The sequence below is a fragment of the Myxocyprinus asiaticus genome, chromosome 28, assembly GCF_019703515.2.
Source record: "Myxocyprinus asiaticus isolate MX2 ecotype Aquarium Trade chromosome 28, UBuf_Myxa_2, whole genome shotgun sequence".
NCBI classification, from domain to species: Eukaryota; Metazoa; Chordata; class Actinopteri; order Cypriniformes; family Catostomidae; genus Myxocyprinus; species Myxocyprinus asiaticus.
The window spans coordinates 5,901,442-5,925,921 of NC_059371.1; the positions used below are offsets into that span (position 1 = coordinate 5,901,442).

The 24,480-nt window shown below is 42.3% G+C and overlaps 1 protein-coding gene and 1 long non-coding RNA gene across 6 annotated transcripts in view; one reads left to right on the plus strand and one right to left on the minus strand.

The window, feature by feature from the left end:
• The first annotated feature begins 8,311 nt into the window (after positions 1-8,311).
• LOC127418963 (uncharacterized) lies at positions 8,312-16,112 on the plus strand. Its single transcript, XR_007893570.1, has 3 exons — positions 8,312-8,385; positions 14,120-14,320; positions 15,396-16,112. It is a non-coding gene; the product is annotated as an uncharacterized LOC127418963 (long non-coding RNA).
• A 462-nt stretch (positions 16,113-16,574) lies between these two features.
• LOC127418880 (protein sel-1 homolog 3) overlaps positions 16,575-24,480 on the minus strand; it is a 30,906-nt gene continuing 23,000 nt past the window's right edge. Inside the window, exons 22-23 of one of the 5 annotated variants that reach the window (XM_051659756.1) lie at positions 22,409-22,584; positions 16,575-18,833 (exon numbers count right to left, since the gene is read on the minus strand). In XM_051659756.1, coding sequence (XP_051515716.1) covers positions 18,592-18,833; positions 22,409-22,584 — 418 coding nt within the window. In that variant the 3' untranslated portion in view covers positions 16,575-18,591. Of the gene's footprint in view, positions 18,837-22,408; positions 22,585-24,050; positions 24,200-24,480 lie in introns of those variants that run through there. The other 4 variants (XM_051659755.1, XM_051659759.1, XM_051659758.1 and 1 more) reach the window with 4 other exon arrangements.

Here is a 24,480-nt window from a genome sequence, read left to right on the forward strand (position 1 = left end):
CAGTGGAGTCCAACACGAAGCAGGAATGGAGCTGGATCTCTCCGGTTCTGGTGACCTCAGGATAGGAGTCCCGAGGTTGAGACAGGGAAACAAATAAAATAATATTAGCATACTGTAGATGTCATTCAATTTACAGAGTTTGCAGAGTTATAGATCATGATCACTGTTTCTGGTTCCGGCAGACCTAACTAAAGCAGTCTAATTGTGAGTTGAAGGATAAATTAGGTGTATGCCTGGCTAAATAGATGAGTCTTTAGTCTAGACTTAAACTGAGTGAGTGTGTCTGCATCTCAAACAGAGTTAGGGAGAATTTTCCATATTTTAGGAGCCAAATATGAAAAGGATCTACCTCCTTTTGTGGATTTTGATATTTTAGGAACTATTAACAGGCCAGAATTTTGCGATAGTAATGAACATGATGGAATATAGCATGGTAGAAGGTCACTTAAGTACTGCGGAACTAGACCATTCAAAGCTTTGGACATAGTTAACGTCATGGTTACTGGTGTAACCTCCGTTCCCTGATGGAGGGAACGAGACGTTGGTGTCGATGTAGTGACACTAGGGGTCACTCTTGGGAGCCCGAGACACCTCTGGTCTTTGATAAAAGGCCAATGAAAATTGGCGAGTGGTATTTGCATGCCACTCCCCCGAACATACGGGTATAAAAGGAGCTGGTATGCAACCACTCATTCAGGTTTTACGCTGAGGAGCCGATATAAGGTCCGGCCATTTCAGCAGGTAGTTCAGCGTTGTGGCAGGAGGGACCAACATCTCGTTCCCTCCATCAGGGAACGGAGGTTACACCAGTAACCATGACTACCAGTAACCATCTGTCACTCACTCGACGTTGGTGTCGATTTAGTGACACTAGGGGTCCCTATACAAAACGCCACAAGGCTGAACTGTGTTACGTGAACTGGCGGTGTGTGGTGGGCAGACTTGCTGTGTGCCTCATAGCCAGCACACCAGGTCGACACGTAACCTCCCCCAACACAGTTATGAGTGTCGAACGGCCCTTTTTGGGGACAAGTCGACTACCCAGAGATAGAGACAGGCTTAATCCAGTCGTGGCCTCTTTCCCTTTCTCTTTTTCCACTCCCTAAAAAAGAAGGGGGATTATCCGACTGGGCCGCCAGGTCTAGTCGGGGGGTGTCCCTCCCAAGGGGAGGACACTGCGGAGACCACATTTCGCCCCAAGAGAGGGGGGATATTTAAGTGGAAGAATACATCACATGGTCTTTCCAACCATGTGGAGAGCCTTCAAGGTAGATCCTGCCCAATGGGGGAGGAGTTACTACAACATGGAGACTGGGGCAGAGGGGCTCTGCCCAAGGAAGACGCAGTTTGCCAGCAGGGAAATGAATTAGCGGAAGATATAGATTGCATGGGGTTAGCCTTACAGGGAACCACCACATGCGGAGAACCTACCCCAGAACAGGGCTCTTAGCGCGTGTACTGGGCCGGCAGCGAGTCTCTCCGAAAACTTGACTGCCACAGGGCTCGGAGGAAGTCAACCAGGGAACAACTTTTGTGAACACTACTGGGAATTAACAGCGCACGTCTTCAGCTCAAAAGGAGGTGGAAGGCACTATGTGCAAGCGATACACCCGGACAGCTATCCCGGGCTTATCCGCTTGTGTTGCGTGCCACTACCTGGGACGAAACCGGTTCCACCCGGAGGTTGTAGAACCTTGCAAAGGTGTTGGGTGTTGCCCAGCCCGTTGCTCTGCAAATGTCTGTTAGAGAGGCACCTCTGGCCAGGGCCCAAGAAGCCGCTACACCACGGGTAGAATGGGCTCGTAGCCCTACCAGGGGCAGCATGTTTTGGGTGAGATATGCCATAGTTATGGCATCAATGAGCCAGTGGGCAATCCTCCGCTTGGAGACAGCGCTTCCTTTCCGCTGTGCACCAAAGCAGACAAAGAGCTGCTCAGAGATTCTAAAGCTCTGCGTGCAATCCAAATAGATGCGTAAAGCGCGCACCAGACACAGCAACGACAGGGCTGGGTCTGCCTCCTCCTGGGGCAGTGCTTGCAGGTTCACCACCTGGTCCCTAAAAAGAGTGGTGGGAACCTTGGGCACATAGCCCGGTCGGGGTCTCAGGATCACGTGAGAATAGCCCGGACCGAACTCCAGGCACGTTTCGCTGACAGAGAACCCTTGCAGGTCACCTACCCTCTTGATGGAAGTGAGCGCAGTTAGGAGGGCAGTCTTCAAGGAGAGTGCCTTAAGCTCGGCTGACTGCAAAGCTCAAAGGGGGCTCTCTGTAGACCCTGAAGAACTACAGAGGTCCGATGAGGGAATGAGGCGCGGCCTGGAGGAATTCAGCCTTCTGGTGCCTCTTAGGAACCTGATGATCAGATCATGCTTCCCTAAGGACTTACCGTCGACTGTGTCGTGGTGTGCTGCTATGGCAGCAATGTACACCTTCAAGGTGGAAGGGGACAGCCTCCCTTCCAACCTCTCTTTCAGGAAGGAAAGCACTGATCTGACTGCACATCTCTGGGGGTCTTCCCGATGGGAATAACACCACTTAGCGAACAGACGCCACTTAATGGCATACAGGCGCCTCATAGAGGAGGCTCTAGCCTGAGTGAACGTGTCTACCATCGCAGGTGGGAGACAGCTTAGGTCTTCCGCGTCCCGTCCAGGGGCCAGACATGGAGATTCCAGAGGTCTGGGCGCGGGTGCCGGATGGTGCCCCTTCTCTGAGAAAGAAGGTCCTTCCTCAGGGGAATTTGCCCGGGGGGAGGTGTCGCAAGGAGCGTGAGGTCTGAGCACCACGTCTGGGTGGGCCAGTAGGGTGCTTACCAGGACGACCTTCTCCTCATCCTCCCTGACCTTGCACAGGGTCTGTGCAAGCAGGCTCACTGGGGGAAAACGTGTATTTGCGAATGCCAGGGGACCAGCTGTTTGCCAGCGCGTCTATGCCGAGGAAGGCCTTGGTCAGGGCGTACCAGAGCGGGCAGTGGGGAGGATTCTTGGGAGGCGAACAGGTGCACCTGTGCCTGTCGAATCGACTCCAAATCAGCTGGAGGCATCTGTTGTGACCACGACGTGCCTGGAGACCAGTTCTAGGGGAACACCTGCTCGTAGAAATGAGAGGTCGGTCCAAGGGCTGAAAAGACGGTGACAGACCGACGTAATGGCCATGCGGTGTCCCGTGGCGCCATGCCTGTCTCGGGACTCGAGTCTGGAGCCAGTGCTGAAGCGGCCTCATATGCATCAACCAGAGCGGGGTGGCCACCGCCGAGGATGCCATATGCCCCAGGAGCCTCTGAAAAAGTTTCAGTGGAACCGCTGTTTTCTGTTTGAACACCTTCAAACAGGCCAGCACCAACTGGGTGCGATCGTTCGTAAGGTGTGCCATCAAGGAGACTGAGTCCAACTCCAAACCGAGAAAAGAGATGCTCTGAACCGGGAGGAGCTTGCTCTTTTCCTAGTTGACCCGAAGACCTAGTCGGCTGAGGTGTGAGAGCACCAGGTCCCTGTGTGCGCATAACACGTCTCGAGAGTGAGCTAAGATTAGCCAGTCGTCGAGATAGTTGAGAATGTGAATGCCCACCTCCCTTAACGGGGCAAGGGCAGCCTCTGCGATCTTCGTAAAGATGCGAGGAGACAGGGACAGGCCGAAAGGGAGGACTTTGTACTGATATGCCTGACCCTCGAACGCGAACCGCAGGAAGGGTCTGTGTCGAGGAAGGATCGAGACGTGAAAGTACGCATCCTTCGGGTCTACCGCCGTGAACCAATCTTGATGCCGGACGCTCGCTAGAATGCGTCTTTGCGTCAGCATCTTGAACGGGAGTCTGTGTAAATCCAGTTCAGTACTCGCAGGTCCAAGATTGCTGGAACCCACCGCCTTTTTTCGGTACAATGAAGTAGGGGCTGTAAAACCCTTTCTTCATCTCGGCTGGAGGGACAGGTTCTATCGCGTCCTTCCGTAGGAGGGTAGCAATCTCCGTGCAAGGTAGCAGCGTTTTTGTCTTTCACCAAGGTGAAGTGGACACCGCTGAACCTGGGCGGATGCCCGGCGAAGTGAATCGCGCAGCCGAGTCGGATGGTCCAGACCAGCCCTCGTGACGGACTGGAAGGCGCAAGCCATGCGTCCAAGTTCCGCGCAAGGGGGACCAAAGGGACAACGTCATCAGATGTACCGGCAGGTGGGGCCTCGCGGCGGGGCGGAGTTCGAGGTGCCACACCACGTTGTGGCCGTGCTGAGTCCGAGGACATCGAAGCACTTACCTGGCTCCTTGTGACCACCCCCGGAACAGCATGGGACGGGGGAGGAAGAGGCCTGTCCTCGTGACCCGTGGAGACTGTCACATTGGGGGCGGATTTGTGCCACAGCTGGGCCCTCAGGGCGGGAGACCGCTGCTGGAGCGCCAACCTGCCAAATGGAGTGGTGGACGGTGGTCGTGATGCCAGCTGTACACACGGATACGTGACCCAGGGAACAAGGAAACCACTCTTGCTGAGCTCTTGAGTACTGCAGCCACTTGGGCATGCAGTGCAATTAAATGCAAAAGGTAACAAAAAGATGAAGATCTGCTTACCGGCTCCAGAGCAGCGGGTTTCGTTGTCCCTGGGTCGCCCGTCTCAAGGGCGCTTTGAAGCCTTTCACGGGTTCTGGGCGGCCGCGAGACGGGTGGCGTCTGCTTCCTGCGGTGGGCTCCACGCCGGGGCCAGGCCGAAGGGGCGGGCTGCGGCGGAGCCGGTGCAGTCACCGCAGGGGGACGCACTTGGTGATGAGTAGATGGGGTGCAGGATCTTGAGCCGCACCGGGGCAGGATATGCCGGCTAGCATCCATCTACTGCTCTACCATCGAGAACTGCTGGGCAAAGTCCTCGACGGTGTCGCCGAATAGGTCCGCCTGGGAAATGGGGGCAGCAAGGAATCGTGTCTTGTCGGCTTCACCCATCTTGACCAGGTTGAGCCAAAGGTGGCGCTCCTGGACCACTAGTGTGGCCATCGTCCGCCCGAGAGACCGCTCCGTGACCTCCGTCACTCGGAGAGCGAGTTCCTGCATCAATCCCAGGGCGGAACTACCCTCGTGCAGTTCCTTTAGCGCCTTGGCGGACTTGCAGGAGAGCCATGGCGTGCAGGGCAGAGGCAGCTCGTCCAGCAGCACCGTAGGCCTTGGCCGTTAGAGTTGACGTAAACCTACAGGCCTTGGACGGGGGCTTTGGGCACCCGCGCCAGGTGGCGGCGCTCTGCGGGCATAGGTGCACCGCGAGCGCCTTTATCCACCGGGGGATTGCCGAATAACCCTTGGCCGCCCCACCATCGAGGGTAGTGAGAGCTGGGAAGCTGAAAAGATCGGGACCGGGCAGTAAAAAGTGCCTCCCACGACCTTGTCAGCTCTTCATGCACTTCCGGGAAGAAAGGAACGGGGTGGGGCGGGGCGTGGCTTTGAGCGGCGCCGCGAGCCCAGGAACCAATCACCGAGCCGCGAGGGTTCAGGGAAGAGCGGTGAATCCACTCTAACCGACGCTCGCGGCTGCCCGGGAAAGCATGTCGTCATCTCCGCGTCAGCCTGTGACTGGGCGATCGACCCCGAAGGGAGGAGCCCAGCTGAGGCTTCCGACTGGACGAGCCCGCTCTCCGATGCTGCGCTCGAGAGCTCATCACTTTCGCGGGCTCCGAATGAGAGGTCGAACTCACCATGAGACGAGCTGGCGGACTCACCCGGAAGCCCGATCGGGGCAGACGAGCGTGCTGGGGAATGGGAGGTCCGCAGGGGGATACCCGGCGGAGGCGGTCCCATTGGGGTCCCCAAATCGCCCCCAGTGCTAGCCGCGCTGGCCTCAAACCCGTGGGTAAAAGGACCAAGGCGGGAGCCTCTGGGGTGGCTCGCTTTCTTACAAAGGCGAGCCGCGACAGCAACGTTGCCATGGACATATTCTCGCAATGAGAACATGACCATCCACGAACGCTGTCTCCACGTGAGCAGTGCCCAGACACGAAAGACAGCGATCGTGACCATTAGAAGGTGAGAGATAACGAGCACAACCAGAAATAACACACAATCGGAAAAGCATCTTTAAAAAGACATGTCTTTAAAAAGACGTTCCGTGTGTGCGCTCTTTTAGAGAAATATATACTCTTTTAGAGGGGAAAAATGCTCTTTCAGAAAATATACTCTCTAGTTTTTCTGCTGAAGCGCCCAGGGGCATTCTCTGCAGTGCACCAGTGCAGAGGAGGGAGAAGCCGCTGAAATGCGCCGTCAGATCCAGCAGAGGTGAATGAACAGTAGTATTCAGCTCAGTGAGCATGACCGTTCAGCTCCGAAGAGAAAATCTGAATGAGTGGTTGCATACCAGCTCCTTTTATACCCGTATGTTCGGGGGAGTGGCATGCAAATACCACACGCCAATTTTCATTGGCCTTTTATCAAAGACCAGAGGTGTCTCGGGCTCCCAAGAGTGACCCCTAGTGTCACTACATCGACACCAACGTCGAGTGAGTGACAGATAGGGAACAGAATTTTAAAATGAATACGAAATTTAACAGGTAGCTAATGTAACGACGATAAAATGGGGCTAATATGATCATATTTCTTGGTTCTCGTCAGCACTCTGGCTGCTGCATTTTGAACCAATTGAAGTTTATTTATTGATCTTGCTGGACATCCTCCCAGTAATGCATTACAATAATCTAATCTTGAGGTCATGAATGCATGAATTAGTTTTTCGGCATCAGCAACAGAGAGCACGTGTTGTAATTTAGCAATATTTCTTAGGTGGAAGAATGCTGTTCTACAAACATTGGTAATTTGATTTTCAAAGGACAGATTCATATCAAATATAACACCTAAATTCTTCACTGTTGAAGATGATGTAATAGTACATCCATCGAGAGTCAAATGATATTTTATCGGCTTATTTTTAGAGGTTTTGGTCCAATAATTAGTACCTCTGTTTTGTTGGAATTGAGTAGAAGGAAATTTCTGGCCATCCAATCTTTGATTTCATTGATGCACTCTGCTAATTTGGAGAATTGTGAAATTTCTTCAGGTTTTGAAAAAATATAAAGTTGGTTATCATCGGCATAAGTGGAAGCTTATTCCACGATTCCTGATAATATCTCCCAGGGGAAGCATACACAAGGAGAAAAGCAGAAGCCCTAAAACTGATCCCTGTAGCACTCCACACTTTACTTTTGTTTGATTTGACAATTCCTCATTTACACAGACAAAGTGGTAGCGGTCTGCTAAATAGGACCTAAACCATGCTAATGCAAGTCCATAAATGCCAACATAATTCTCCAGCCTATTCAAGAGAATGTCGTGATCTATGGTGTGGAAGGCAGCACTAAGATCTAAAAGCACTAGAAGAGAAATGCAGCCATGATCAGATGATAAGAACAAGTCATTTGTAACTTTGATAAGTGCAGTCTCTGTACTGTGATGGGGCCTAAATCCTGACTGAAATTGTTCATATATACTATTTCTCTGTAGACATGAACATATTTGGGAGGATACTACCTTTTCTAGTATTTTCGACATAAACGGGAGATTGGAAATCAGTCTATAATTAGCCAATTCTCCAGGATCAAGTTGTGGCTTCTTAATAAGAGGTTCGATAACTGCCATTTTAAAGTTCCTTGGGACATGTCCTAAGGATAGCGAGGAGTTAATAATATTAAGAAGAGATTCTGAGATTACAGGGAATAACTCTTTTAAGAGCTTATTTGGTATTGAATCTAACATGTTGTTGCTTTTGATGTTTCGATAAGTTTTGTTAGCTCTTCATGACCTATGACAGTGAAGGATTGAAGTTGCACGTGAGGAAAATCGTTTTCTGAGACACTTTTTTCTGAGGTACTGTGACAGATGATTGCATAATTCCAGTTTTATTTCTGATTATTTCAATTTTATCAGTAAAGAAATTCATGAAGTCATTACTATTGTGCTGCAACGGAATATCTGGTTCTGCTGAGGTTTTATTCCTAACCAATTTAGCCACAGTACTAAATAAACACCTAGGATTGTTGTAGTTATTTTCTATGATGTTTGCTAAAATATGCTAACCTGGCAGCTTTTAGTGCCGGTCTGTAGCTACAGACACTATCCTTCCATGAACCACGAAGTACCTCTAATTTTGTATTCTTCCACTTGCGCTCCATTTTCCGAGCTGCACTCTTGAGAGCATGAGTGTGATCATTGTACCATGGTGCAGGGCTTTTTTCTTTCATTTCCTTTACAGGTGCAGTATGTAAGATTCAGAAACCCTTGTTATTAATGACATCGGTGGCCGTTAAGTGAACTGCTGCCTGTTGCTCGTGATCGCGCACACACACTGTATAGGGACGCGAGCGAGCATGACTCCATTGGGAAGCGAGACTGACCGTGATTCACCAGCATCATGATCACAGATGAGGTAGCATAATTAAAATTACACAGTTATGATTGTTTTACTACAAACTTTGAGGCTGTATATTATATTTAACTATCCAGTGCTGGAACTTTTCTTTGCGTGATACATTGACTGCATTTATACGATAGCTTATGTCAGTGTTAGCTAGCTAGCCAGCTTTATCAATAGCTGTTAGCTAAATTTGGTGGATGATGACAGTAGTTGTTTATAAAATAGGCTGTACATTATAAATATGTTGACACAATTCAGTATTGATGTGATTCCATCACAACTGTCATTTTGATATATCAATGTCCTATTGTTTTATAATAATAGATTGTATATATTTTCTGTATAACCAAGTTACATTACACTAATGAATGGAGCTTTTTGCATTATCTTGAACATTGTCTAGCATTCATTTCATGTGTTATCGTAGTTTACCTTGCTGAATAATTACAGATGAACATTATGTTAGTTACTGTGATATCAGCATACCTGACTTTTAGAATAAAGAGAAGATCGTTGAAATTCTTAGAAAGTTACGAAGCAAGGTAGCTTGCAATTTGTCAGCATTAGCAGGCAAGATCAAGTTAGCTAAAATTACACAGATAAATCCTTATGGCACTATATTTAATATGCTTTGAAGTTATGTAATCTTACCTGTCTAATAAGAAGAACGCCAATTCAGGGTCCGTTTTGATCCCCAAAACCAAACGAAGGTCCCTCCAGGAATCAGATGCCCTGCCGATGTTCACTCAAGTTTTCCCTCGACCACAATCACGTTCCCGCTTAGCCAGACGGGATTCAGTAAATGTATTTTTTTTTTTTTTTTTTTTTTGGCTTACTCAGAGTTTGTGTAGGAGTCGGTGTTGTGCTGGGAGCCAGACGTTTGCTGGATTCCATCTCTAAGATAAAGTTACCTAGTGTTGCAGTTTGTTGATGCTGTTGAATAGCGGAAGAAAAGCTACTGTCTGAGGCAAGGCTCTTGGGAGCGCGCTTAAATGTCACATCTTTTGGAAATTCCCGGCAAAAGCGACCCACTCCCTTCGCATGAAAATCAGTCTACAGGCTTTAATAGGCAACCTAGGAAGTCCGGGAAGGGCTCATTTTTTAAGTTGCATTACAAGCCGTTCACACATTAGCAAAACATTTTTTACATATTGCACCTTTAATTGAGGGGGGGCGACACTATCAAGACTGTATTTATATTTTCTGTGATTCCATCAAGTACTTCTAGGCTTTGGGGTTTACAGAGTGTATAAGATAGATCTGGAAGATTATTAGTGAAGCTATCTTTAGTGGTTGAAAAAATTGTTCTATCTGAAGGATAGCGTGGTGTAGATTGAGTAACATTAGCTGATAGCAGCATACAAAAGACGAGGTAAAGATCCGAGATGTCATCGCTCTGCAGTAGAATTTCTATATTATCAACATCAACTCCATATGACTGAATTAAATCTAGCATATGATTATGGCGATGAGTTGGTCCTGTTACATTTTGTCTGACTCCAAGAGAGTTGAGAATATCGATAAATGCTAATCCCAATGTGTCATTTTCATTATCTTTGTGAATGTTGAAATCATCAACAATTAAAGCTCTATCCACAGTAACTACTAGATCTGATAGAAAATTTGCAAATTCACCAAGGAAATCAGAATAAGGTCCGGGTGATCTATATACTGTAGCAAGGGTAAAAGACGACAGAGTTTTTTAAATTTATATCTATATCTGATGGTGTCACATTAAGCATTATTAGTTCAAAAGACCTAAATTTATATTCTGTCCTCTGAGTAACACCAAAAACTTCACTGTAAATTGCAGAAACACCTCCTCCTCAACCCTTCAGACGAGGCTCATGTTTATAACAATAACCTGGGGGAAAAGATTCATTTAAACTGATATATGCATCTGGTTTAAGCCAGGTTTCAGTCAAACAGAGCACATCCAAACTATGATCTGTAATAATTTCATTTACAATTAGTGCTTTGGTAGAAAGAGATCAAATGTTTAGTAGCCTAACTTTATATGGTGTTTATCTTTAATTTGTTTGTTTTGTTCAAGTTTGACCTTAATCAAATTTTTTCTAAATGATTTAGTTAGGGTTTTGTTTTTGGTAGTTTGGGGAACAGACACAGTCTCTATATGATATCTAGGTGATACAGTCTCTATGTGTTGTAGTTTATGTGACCTGTATGACATCTCAATGCAGCTAGCAGATGTTCAGATTAACCAGTTTGTCTGCTTCCTGACCTGGGCCCCATTTAGTGAAATACTATCATTATTAAGACTATGAGCCAAATTACTAGAGAGGAGAGCGGCACCTTCCCTGGAGGGACGGAGTCCGTCTCTCTTTAGTAGGTCAGGTCTACCCCAAAAACTCTACCTTCTCCGTCAGCCTGATTAATTCCTTACATTAATCACATGTGAATCCCTCACTGCTGACGGAAGAGGCTATTGTACTGGGCTGAGAATATGGTGTTATCATGGAGCCCTTTTTGTCATGCACAAGTCTGACATGTTTTCTGCCTCTCATTTTTCTTGTCTTCTACCTTTCATTTTCGGTGGATCTGGCCTTAGTTCCTGTGGAGTATCACGATCTGCGTGCAGTTTTCAGTCGGTCCTGGACCGCATCTCTCTCTCCTCACCAACCTTTTGATTGTGCCATTAATCTCCTTCCTGGCACTTCTCCGCCGTGAGGTCATCTGAAGCCCTGTCCACTACAGGATTCTCTCATTTCTACTGCATATTTGTGTGGAATTACAGTCACGCCACACACAGCATTCACCTTTACGAGAACTCCCTTCCAATGGTCCTCTGAGGTTCAGGCCACCTTTGAAAACTGAAGGCTTGCTGTACCTCTGCCTCCATTCTTGTCACATTGGACACTGGGAGGGAGTTCATCGTGGAGGTGGATGCTTCTGAGGTTGGAGTCGGGGCGGTCCTCTCCCAGCAATCCCCTAACTATGATAAGGTACATCTTTGTGCTTTCTTCTCTCACCACCTGTAATCAGCTGAATGGAACTACGACATTGTCAATAGGGAGTTGCTGGCCATCAAGTTGGCCCTGGATGAGTGGCACCACTGGTTGGAGGGGGTGGAGGTTCATTTTCTGGTCTGGAACGACCACAGGAACCTTGAGTACATTTGGTCTGCTAAAAGACTGAACTCCCGACAGGCTCGATGGACTCTGTTCTTTGGGCATTTTGACTATACTTTGTCTTATCGTCCAGGTTCCAAAAATGCATCGAGAGATAGGTTGGGAAGGCTCTTGCCTCAGTCAAAACTTTCCCAGAGTGTTATTTGTTTCGTTCCTGATTCGGTTCGGGCTGCCAGCAGTTATGGTGGCAGACAGTGGCAGAGGATGTTGCCCGATTTGTGGTGGTTGTTTGGTCTGTGCTCAAAATAAATCTAGTAATTTTCTCTCCGTTGGTCTTCTGCAACCCCTCCCCAACCCCTCCCGTCCTTGGTCACATATTTCCCTGTACTTCGTTATGGGCCTTCCCCTGTCCAGTGGCAATACTTTGATTCTCACCTTGGTGGACTGCTTTTCCAAGGTGGTCCACTTCATCCCTCTCCCCAAGCTCCCTTCAGTCAGGGATACTGCACTGGTGGTATTTGACCACATCTTCCAGATCTATGGGCTTCCTGTGGACGTGGTCTCCGACAGGGGACCCAAGTTCGTCTCTATTTTATGGAGGGAGTTCTGTCAGCAGATTGGCTCTTCGGCTAGTCTGTTGTCAGTTTCCATTGGCCAGACCGTGCGAGCAAACTAGGACCTGGAGCGGATGCGCCACTGCTTGGCCTCCCACAACCCTTCTTCCTGGAGTTAGCAGATTACGTGGGCTTAGTGCACCCACAACTCACTGCCAGTGTCATATACTGGTCTCTCCGCCTTTCAGTGCTGTCCCATCCTCCCTGCATGGGAGTCTGAGGCTGCAGTCCACTCAGCCCAGGTTTTTGTTCAACACTGTCGCCACACCTGGAGGAGGGCCAGGGAGGCGTTGCTCTGGGCTGAGGGGTGCACCAAGAGGGCAGATGTGCAACTAAAACTCCCACTCTCTCTTCGTTGGGTTCATTCAGTCTTTCAAGTGTCTCATTTAAACCTGTCTGTCACAGTCCACTTGTTCCTCCTTTTCCTTCCTTCCCCCATCTTGTAGAGGGCTTTCCTGTTTACACTGCTCATAGACTGCTGGATGCCAAGTGTTGGGGGTGGGGATTCCAGTACCTTTTGGATTGGCAAGAGTATGGTCCAGGGGAGAGATGTTGGGTCCAGGCCTGGGACATTCTGGATTGCACACTTATTGACAACTTCCATGTCCGTCTATGATCAGCTCCATCTAGAGTGCCAAGTGGTGCTCCTGGGGGAGGAGTTACTGTCAGGACTCTGGTCTGATCTAGGATTTTTTCTTCCCTCTACTCCTGTTTTTTCTTTGTGCTTCATGTTACCTTGTGTCCGTTTGTGTTTTTGTTTTCACTAGGCTGTGATGATCCTCCTGCTGATTAGCTGAGCCCTAATTATTGAGGCTTCTCATTCCCACACCTGTTCCACTTTCCTGTGATTGGTTTGCTCCCTATTTATGCTGTTGTGTGCCAAATTGTCATACACATCATAAACAAAGCTGCAAGCAAAAAATATGGGGGGCCAAGCACGGCCTACCCAATGTTTTGTTTCAATACACCAAAGGATTGCGAAGATACAGCCTCATATCCGGTTTGGCGAAGCCATCACTGACATTTTTGCACCTAACACACACATGTAAAAAGTTCTGGATAACATTTGTTCAGACTGATCTGAAGAACATCTAAAAGGCAACGTTGTAAATATTGGACATAATCTCTTGGAGTAGTAGAGAAAAAAATAGACTAGGTTTTCAAGAAAGTTCAAAATGGCGGCATTGTAGGATTTTGTGTGAACAAAATCCCTTTTAAGTCAAGTAAGTCCACTTGGTGGCCATCTTTGGAACACTCCTGGGCAGCTATTTTCTGTGGATACATGCGGCATAAAAGTACAGCTCCTATTTACTTGAATGGGGAGAGACTGAAATCTCCAAAACAGTTGGTACTAATTACAATCAACATATTTCAGGAACATATTTCAAATCAGCAGTAAAATCTGACAACAATGGTATCATAAATTGTGCTTCTTTAGCTTAGATCACCCTTAAAAAACGCTATTTTTCTGGCTGGTCCAGCTCATGAGCATGCACATTCTCCAAGTTGACTGACAGAAGATGTATGTATTTAAAAGGTGATTGACTCTTTTACCTGTAAAGCGGGACTTCCTTCTCTACATCCGCCATTTTGGGCTTCTGATTTCTCCCATTCATTTTAATACAAGTGCTCCGTCTCGGGAAATATAGTCTCTGGGAAAACACTTCATTATTGACAGAATTGTTGGATGTGGTGGAAATGATGCCACAGCTGACATCAATCATAAATTTGTGTAAAAATTATTATGAAATAATTGATTGTGAAATCATTTTAACTCAATAACTATTGAAATGGTTAATGATTATTTCTCTCTAGATTATCAATGTTTAATTTTCTTATAATATATTTTCTTATTTTAAGTTTTAAGGTCTGGGACAAGGGTAAAACAATGAGATCTATACTAAGGCATTTGAAAGAAAAAAATCTTTATGATTTGAGCTGTATTCTGTCAGTCAGTCCTGTGCCGCCTTATCTGACTGTCATGATGTCAGACCAAGTGTGCAGTTGTTGTCCACCTCAAGTAATTTTGTTTTTACATTACAGTGGAAAGATGTTCTTTATTTCCGCTGCCACAGAAGTTGAAGTCCGCTGTCTGGGATTAAAAGACCCACGAGGACCATCATTGTTGATGGTTACCCAGTCTGTAAAGTTTGCCGCAAAAAAGTATCGGCTGAGGCGGGAAACACTTCAAACCTTAAGCACCATCTCCGTGAGCACCATCCCACGGAATTTGCGGAGATGACTGTAAGTGGAAATACAGTACACAGTATAATGAATTATAGCCCGTTTCATAAAAACACCAGATTCAATGTAGTTTTACATGATTTGTAATGGCTAGTTAGGCTAAAGTTATGTTTATGCTTTCTGTCACATTCACAAATGCAGCAAACGGATTTAAGACCTCGTCCAACTTTACGATGTGCCAGCTGTTTGTTCTTTTACCTAAGTGCAGCGCAACAGTAGGCCAACAATGTGTTTGATAATACTAATAATATGTTTTATTTGTAAAACATAGTACTAAATAGGGTTTACAAAATGCATGGCTTTTGGTGTGCAGGAAATTGACAGTGAAACTGTGGCAGAAATTGTCAGTATTGGACAAAATGCCAATAAATCATACTGCACATGAATAATATATTTTCAGTAGGTATTGTACAATAGAACTAAATCAGAAATGCAACAAATTACTGAATGCATGCAAATGCATATTTTAAGTGTTAACCTGGGCAATAATCATTAAACATTTTTACAATTCAATTTCATAAATCATAAAGTAACAATAACAATATATTTTTAGTTATAATCATCTGACATGTTGCCAATTTTTTTTAAATTAATGTTTACCTGTTTGTGATTTTTTTTCTTTTTTTACCTTGTCGGATTAAGAGAGTGTCCTGATGTTCAAGATCAAAAGTTAAAGGATTAAAGTTGAAGAAATCCAAAATTAAGTTCAAGAATTGGTTATAACTGAAATATTTATCTGTGTTTATCAGAAATAGCCTATTTCATAACCAAATATTGAAATGATTTTAATATTATCAATGCACCTAAATACCGTGAAACCGTAATACCGTGGTAATTTTTGTGATGGTTATCATACCATGAAAATGTCATTCCGTTACACCCTTATTTGAGACTAGTGTGTTCAAATTGCATCACATTTCTGCTTTTATATCCTGAGACCGGAATATCATGCTCTGGCCATAGACTTCCACTGTACTCTGCCTGAGTAACTGTTAACAGGATATATTTGTCTTTTTTTACAAACTGAGGAATGAGTCAAAACTTATTGTCTTTGGCAATTTATATCATGTTACAGATGCTGTCCATATTGCACATGGAACATTCCTTTTCATGGAGACCATTAAGTTTAATGGATGAAATCTGGACCATTACGTTTGGATGGAAAAAAATAAAAAACAGGACGGGAAGGAAAGGGAATAGTTTGAGGTATCAAATGATGTATTTATTTGCACTTAAAATTCTATAAATAATAAACATTCATATTAACAAAATTTATTATTATTAATATTCATAATAATTCATATTATTTATTATAATTAATAATACATATTTTAATATTCTGATAGCCTATTCTAAGTTCATTTTTACACCTCAAAAAATGTAGATGATTCTCAGTGTAAACAACATAGGTTTCTGAGAATGTAAGTAGTCACTTAGCTGTCACTTTTATGCAAAGAGAAAAACAATATCCCTGAAGTAATGTGAGGCTAAGTGTGTTAATCAACAGCACAATGATGATAGTTCATGGATGACCATTAAGTTTAATGGATGAAATCTGGACCATTACGTTTGGATGGAAAAAAATAAAAAACAGGACGGGAAGGAAAGGGAATAGTTTGAGGTATCAAATGATGTATTTATTTGCACTTAAAATTCTATTAATAATAAACATTCATATTAACAAAATTTATTATTATTAATATTCATAATAATTCATATTATTTATTATAATGATAGCCTGAGAAAATGAAAATTCTCTCCTCATTTACTCGTGTATGACTTTCTTTCATCTGCTGAACACAAATGAAGATTTTTAGAAGAATATTTCAGTTCTGTAGGTCCATACAACGCAAGTGAATGGGTGCCAACATTTTGAAGCTCCAAAATCCACATAAAGGGAGAATAAAAGTAATCCATATGGCTCCAGTGGTTAAATCCATGTGTTTGGACACGATATGACAGGTGTGGGTGAGAAACAGATCAATAGTTAAGTAATTTTTTATCATAAATTCTTCTCCCTGCCCAGTAGGTGCGATATGCATGAAGAATGTGAATCACCATTAAATATTGATCTTTTTTCACCCACACCTATCATATCGCCTCAGAAGACATGGATTTAACCACCAGAGTTGTCTGGAGTACATTTATGTTGCCCTTATATGGATTTTGGAGCTTCAAAGATCTGGTCACCATTTACTTGCGTTGTATGGACCTACAGAGCTGAAATATTCTTCTAAAAATCTTTATTTATGTTCCGCAGAAGAAAGAAAGTCATACACGAGTAAATGAGGAAAGAATTTTCATTTTCTCAGGCTATCCATCTCATGAACAGTTAAAACTGCCCCATTGGGCAATAATTATGTGCAATTCACAGTTTAGTCTTTTTACATTTATCCAACACATCCAACCTCTTCTGCCATTACATTCCCTTGCACTTTATATAACAGATTTGTATTTAGATTTGCACTACGTATGTGTATATGTATAAATATGTATGTATGTGTGTGTATATGTGTGTGTGTGCGTATATATATATATACATACACACACACACTGCCGGTCAAAAGTTTTGAAACACTTATTCTTTATTATCATTTTTTTCTTCACATTTTAGAATAATAGTAACGTCATCAAAACTATGGAATAACATAAATGGAACTATGGGAATTATGTTGTGACTAAACAAAATCCCAAATAAATCAAAACTGTGTTATATTTTAGCATCTTCAAAGTAGTCACCCTTTGCCTAGAATTTGCAGACATGTACTCTTGACATTTTCTCAACCAACTTCTTGAGGTATCACCCTGGGATGCTTTTTAAACTGTATTGAAGGAGTTCTCATCTATGTTGGGCACTTATTGACTGCTTTTCTTTATTATTTGGTCCAAGTCATCAATTTCAAAAACTTTTTTTTTAAATTAAATTTTAGTTTTATAATGAAATAAATTAATATGGTGGCACAGTCATATTTTTGTCTACAAAACTAATTTCAAACGTTTAAGCATACGCCTTCAGATCAAAAGATTTTTAAGATCATAAGAAACATTTCAGTCAAGTGTTTCAAAACTTTTGACCAGTAGTGTATATATATAGTCTTATTGTGTATTCTATATATACTTTATTTTCTATTAAAACATTTTTTATTCTATTTTTATTTTATTTTTAATTATTTTGTATTATTATCTCTGTCTTGTTGCTTTTTTGTATTGTTGTGCACTGGAAGCTCCTGTCACCAAGACAAATTCCTTGTATGTGTAAGCATACCTGGTAATAAAGCTGATTCTGAGTTTTGGGTGAACTAACCCTTTAACTAATGTTAACAAAAGGAACTTTATTGTAAAGTGTGTGTATATATATATATATATATATATATATATATATATATATTAATTTATTATTATTATTATTATTATTATTTGGCACAATATAGCCCAATATTTGAAGAATTTTTAAATGTATGTTGTAAACAGTATGGTTGAAGAAAATATACTTTCCAAATTTAAAATAGATTTGTTATAGCCCTTTAAATTTCAAAATATACTTACAAAATGTACTTCTGCATGGGGCAAGAAAATACATTTTTGAAAGAAATGCAAACGTGTGGACTAAAACAAATTTGGTTTATCTACATTTTATGTTTGTGTTTCCACTCTTAAAGTGTAAACATTTGAAGAGGGTGGTGGATATGAGGTGCAGATACAATATTAGGTAAACACAATATAAACTATTTAGTTACTTCAAAGAAAAAAAAAGAAAAACAAAAACTCAATGTATGAAGACATGTTAAGTTTAGAACATTATATAAACTGTAAAAAAAAAAATATATATGTTTTTGAATTTTATATTGAAATATAAATGTGTGTGAATGTAGATGCAAAATAGGGACAATGGGACCAGACAAACTGTGAAAATTTCTCATTTTCTATTCTTATGGAAATGTATTGTTTTAAATATATTCCAGAAATATTTTTATATTTTGATTTAAAATATACAAAAGAGGCCAAAAAATATTTATATACAAATAAAAATAAACAACTAAAATATATTCAAAATAAATTTATATTCATATTTTAAAATAGATATTAGCAATATACTGTATTTTATGAAAATATGTTTGGCATTTTTATATATATATAATATATATAGCCTATATTTTGTGCTGTAAGGGCTGGGATGTTCAGTGCCCTATTCAGAATTAAAACACCTATTAATTAATTGCTGTTCATTTTGTGATGAGTGTAAGAAATGCCCTATATTATGTCCTTTCTTTTCAAAGCAGATGGGAAATGAACATTGTAAATATGATGCATGCACACACTCCAGTCACTGTGACGACTAAATCCACTGTTTCCTGTAATGAACGGCAATTGTGGGCTGCAGTAGGCCGTTGTGTCCATCCCTGATGTGTGCTGGTCTCCAGTGGACTGCTCCTGATCTGATGACCATTTAGTGTTGGGTCACGTTGTATCTCTAACGACTGGTTGGTTGAGAGTGATGGCCCAGAGTAAAACGCTGCTGGTAAAACAAAAGATGAAAAAAAATAATAATAATAATAATCAGCAAAATGAATTAACAAATTAATTGTTTATAAATCAATTACAGTAATTGACTATTTATCAGCTATTTCCATATGTCTTAACATGTTTAACATGTTTTAAAGAGGTTGTATCATGGAAAACCAGATTGTTCTTGGTCTTTTGAAATACAAGGGTTTGATATACTCTAATATTCACCACTCAAAACTCCCTCCCCAGAGTCTACATCAGGGATGGGCAACTGGCAGCCCAATGGCTGTATACAACAGCGGCAGTTCTGTGGGCAAAAAACGGCTTGTTAATGACAGAGGTCAGAGGAGAATGGCCAGACTGGTCCAAGCTGACAGGAAGGTGACAGTAACCCAAATAAACACACAATACAGCAGTTCTATGCAGAAAAGCATTTCTGAATGTACATCATGTCAAACATTGAGGCAGATGGGCTACAGCAGCAGAAGACCCCTCTGGGTACCACTACTGTCAGCTTAGAACAGGAAACTGAGGCTGCAGTGGGTACAGGCTCACCAAAACTGGACAGTAGACGATTGTACTCAGATGGTAGACCCACTGCAGTCTCAGTATTCTGTTCTTGGCTGAGAGAAGTGAAACCTGAAGTGGTCTTCTGCTGTTGTAGCCCATTCGCCTCAAGGTTCGACATGTTGTGGATTCTGAGATACTATGCTCAACACAATTGTACAGAGGGGTTATCTGAGTTACCATAGACTTTGTCAGTTCAAACCAGTCTGGCCATTCTCTGTTGACCTCTCTCATCAACAAGGCATTTTCATCCACAGAACTGCCGCTCACTGGATGTTTTTTGTTCTTCACACCATTCTCTATACACTCTAGAGCAGGGATGGGCAACTGGTGGCCCGCAATGTCGTTGAATACGGCACGTCGGACAAGACTGAGGATTAATTTTATTTCTTTGAAAAAGGGATAATGTAAAGATTGCATTCAGGCTATAATTTATTACAACTATCCACCAAAAGAGGTCGCTTGTTCTTAGCACACCTGCTGATCACTGTAGGTTTCTAGCATGCAACATCTTACACTTGTTCTTCATTTATAAGGTAAATTGAGCAAAATTTTACCTCAGCTAGTCAGCGAGCTGGTGTGCACTAATGTTAATGTATGCAGGGTAAACCCATGCCTTTTGTTTGCCTGGATATGAAATCGGTCAAAGATTTCAATTTGATTCACCATTACAACACTGATCAACTGATCAAAGAGACATGAAGTATGAGAGATACGTACACCAGTGCTGCCAGAGCTGCTCTCCCCACAGATGTAAGGGTAAATTATATATCGGCATAAAAACTTTTGACAAAATCTGTGACAGCGCAAGGATCACCAAAGACATCTTATTCTGTTTCACTCGAGCTTGCGTAAAACAAAAAACTCATTGTCAGAGGGAGAAACTTTAAAGTATCGCTATTGAGGTGCCTGACTGTTGAAAAGTCTTGCGAATAATGAGAATGTTTCTCTGACGCATGGGATTGTTCGCTCCGTGTGTGTTGCACAGGGGCGGATTATGACTAGCAAGGACCCCGGGCACTGGCCCACTGGCCCGGTCCGTAATTCTGCTATGATGTTGCGGGGCTGGTGTGGTGCTGAAATGTTTTGTATTAATGCACTGAAATGTTATGTTCTTGTATCCAGTATTGTTATTGATGATAATATTTAGATTTGAACTAATACCTATAAACTGTTTTATGAGGTGGGGTTGAAAATATTGAAAATACAATCCTTGTCTGTTTTCATTTGTGTGTTGCAAATGTACAGACAATGCAAATGAGATTAATTTTCTTGAAAATGTAAGTTTGAAATCTATTACTTGTCAATTGAACATGAACTGGTATATTCAAACTGCATGTTTGAGTAAATATGCAAGTTATACAAAAATAATTATGTTTTTATAAATATTATTAAATAAAAAAACTTTTTACAAAATTGACAAAAATCTTTAAAAGCACATTGCATTAGTTGTGCATAGATTACCCACAATGAGGAAATTAAGTAAGGTGGTGAACATTGTGAGTGCGTATTTGTAATCCGGCCCCTTGGTAGAAAGGAGAAAAAAGGTTGGCCATCGCCACCTTCAAAGTCGCCCACCTCTGGTCTACACAGTCCATTTATTATTTTGGCTTGACTGTTATTCTACAGACTTGGTTTAGAGTTTTTCCAAAATGATCAAATGTAACTCCTGCTAGAGCTTTCAAGCTTCATCCACCAAATTTTGCACAGACCTTCAGACTGTTCTCGTGTTGCCATTTCTTTTCTAACTGATCAGAATAAAAAAATTTGCACAGCGGACAATCAAAAATCAGAAAAATTCCATAGACTTACACTGACAGAATGTTCAAACGAGCCAATGAAATGCTCGTTAATTCAAATTCCAACGGTCAAAATTGATCTTTATAAAACGTTTAGACAAAGGCTTTGTCAAGCCAACATCAAAGAACTTTACTGTAGCCCCTTTCACACATACAGCCTTTCCCAGAAAATGTTCTGCATTTTTCAGGTCAGAGGTCCTGCGTGAACACAACTTTTTTTTAAAATACTGGTAAATTTTGCACTGGCAATTTCCCTTAATGAGAAGTTGTATAGTAAAATTCCATATTGATGGTATGTGTGAACAGTACATGTGGCACATTTACCAGTAAAGGCAATCCAACAATTTTCCTGTAATTTACCTGGTTGCAAAAACGGCTTGTTTTAGAAATCATCACGATTATGATGACATCATAACCATGAGCTCATTAATATATGATCGCAAACATTATAGCTTTGTACATGCATATTGCTATTGTTACTCATTTTATATGCAAAGAGGTTAGCTAATCATAAAACTGGTCATTTACATATAGACATCTTAATGGAACAGTTCAGCCAAAAATTTGTAATGAAAAAAGAATATTCAGATTTGGCGCATCAGGTCATCAATGGAGGTTCTTGAGTGTCTCACGACATACCAAGTTGGATACACCCAAGCATGAATGTGATTTGAGAGCTGCAGCGGATGGAAGATTTTCAGTGAATAAAGACTTAAATTTCAATTTGTTTCACACACAAAGCCATCGTATGACTTCAGAACACTTGGAATATAGTGCACAAGTCATATGGATTACTTTCTGTGTTTTTCTTGTTTGTTTTGGTTTTTTTGTGGTGTCTGACAGCCCCTGGTCACTGTATGCTTTCATTGTATGGAAAAGAGCAGCATGGACATTCTGCTAAACTTCTCCTTCTGTGCTCACCAGAAGAAAGAAGTCATACAGGTTTGGAATGATATGAGGGGTGAGAAAATAGACAGAATTTTCCTGTTTAGGTAAACTACTCCTAAGATACATATGCAAAAACAGCCAATTAAATAGTAAGAGTCAGAGAGAGGGTGGAAAATACAAAATTATAACTGGTTTTGGTGCAGGAAACCTTGACTAACATATATGTGGCCACTATGGGAAAACATACAATGCTGTGTAGAATACTGTATATGCTCTTTAAAGTCTATTCAGTTATTATTGTTACAGTAATAGAGGTGGATGTTTTTACCCAGCAGCGTTCGTAAGAGCACAGCAAACACAAACACAGTGAGAGTGGTGACAGTGGCACAGGCCAGCAGCAGCTGAACAGAGCTGTGTGTGAATTCTCTCCATGCTCGCATTAGATGAATCCTCCACAGGACTAAAGCACACGGAGTCACTTCACCCTCCTCAAACTCTCTGCATCTACAGGAGACAGAGGACAGTGTAGTCAAGATGAAATCAAAATTGACCATATTTACTTTATTAATAAATCTTCCTTGTCTTTTTAGGGCCCTTCAAACTGGCGATACTAAAGCCCGTTTTATGTACTTTTCCCCGGGACTAGTGCTTTTCGTCGCTTTCGCACCTGAGGAACTATAGTTCCTCGAAGCCGTTTTAGGGGACATTTTTAGCTCCTACTCTGGGGTAGGTACTTTTGGGGCGTATAGGGACTGTGGGAGGTGCCGTAGCCTGTGATTGGTCAAAAACCTGCATTGAGAAAGGAGAGGAGCTCCACAGCTGCCGTTAGTAAACAAACTAGCTGCTAGCCTGCTACTGAAAGGATTGTGCTAATTTTACAATTCCCTGAACAGAAAAAACATAACAAAGTATCCAAAGAGAATCACCCGTTTCACATATGTGTGTTTGTGTTTGTGTGACGGGAGACACACTTTGAGTTTTCATTGCTTCTGTACTGTGTGACTATAAAGAAAATAAAGTGATTTCTGGATTACTACATCGACTTTTTCCCGGGAAGATGGATATAAATAATCAGATGTTTATCGAGAGTGGGTAATTGAACTTTATTATACACTAAACCATCATTAAATCTAGTTTACATGAGGGAAGTATTGTGTCTTTTTTGAGTCAGTGAGTGAGCATTTCGGTACAGCAATTTATGTTGAGTCAGAAAAGCCTTTATTGTAAAAGACTGTTGATAAATAGGTTTATAGTGCATTTTCAACATGTTGTCCACCAGTGTTGGGTCACGTTACTTTTAAAAGAAACTCATTAGAATATTGCGTTACTCTGTAAAAAAGTAACTTAATTAATTAAAAAGTAATTTTTTTATGGAAAGTAAAGTGTTAATTTACTTTTATGTTATTTTTTCTCACAGCCACTTTCTCTTTTGCTATGCTATGCATTGCATACAAGAAACATTACAGGTCATGCTAGCTACTGTACAACACTCATGTCAAAATACATTGTAAGCAAACATATATTTAGACCGCGTTGCACTCAACCGAATGTTGACCTCATGTTGCTCTAAAACACAAAATGTGCATGCGCCTTAGCGAGTTGATTGACAGGCGATGTCTGTATCTAAAAGGTGATTGGCTCTTTTACCTGCAAGGCGGGACTTCCTTTCTACATCCATTGACTGTTGGGTGCTAGAGCTTCTTGGTTGGGCGTTCCAATTTCTCCCATTCATTTAAATAGAAGTGACTCGTCTCTCTCTGCTAAATAGTCTCTGGCCTCACACTCTATAGAACTACAATGCCCATCATGTACTATGTCTCCTCCCCAAAGTTTGCACAATTTTACTCCTGATTTCTCGCAATACAGGGACAGTAGAGGTGTACAAAAGCAATGCGTTACTTTATTTATAAAGTAACTCCGATATTATGGTCTAAAATAAAAAAATATTGCTTTATTCGTTACACGGAAAAAGTCATCTGATTACATAACATGCATTACGTTTATTGCATTACCCCCAACACTGTTGTCCACTGAGTTCAGCGTGTGGTCCATGGTTAAAGCGTGCTTTTGCCGCCTCGTCTCTCTGTGTCCGAAAACAGGAAAATGCTGCCTTGGGAGGCTGTATAAGGACGGATGAAGTAGGATGAAATAAGGTACTTTTTAAACTGTTCAGAATGTTCCATTCATCCAAAAACACTGTTGTTTAAACCATTAACTGATAGGGCACCTGCCTATGCTTTCCGATGCAGCCAAAGTTTGTATAAAACAGCCCTAAAATAAAAGTGTAGCTCTGATCCCGGCATCCTCCTTCGGTGTTGTTGATTTTGTTGTTGTTGCTATTGAAACGGGAGTGCAAATAACGTTAGAATAAAAATGGTCGATACTAGATGACATCACTAT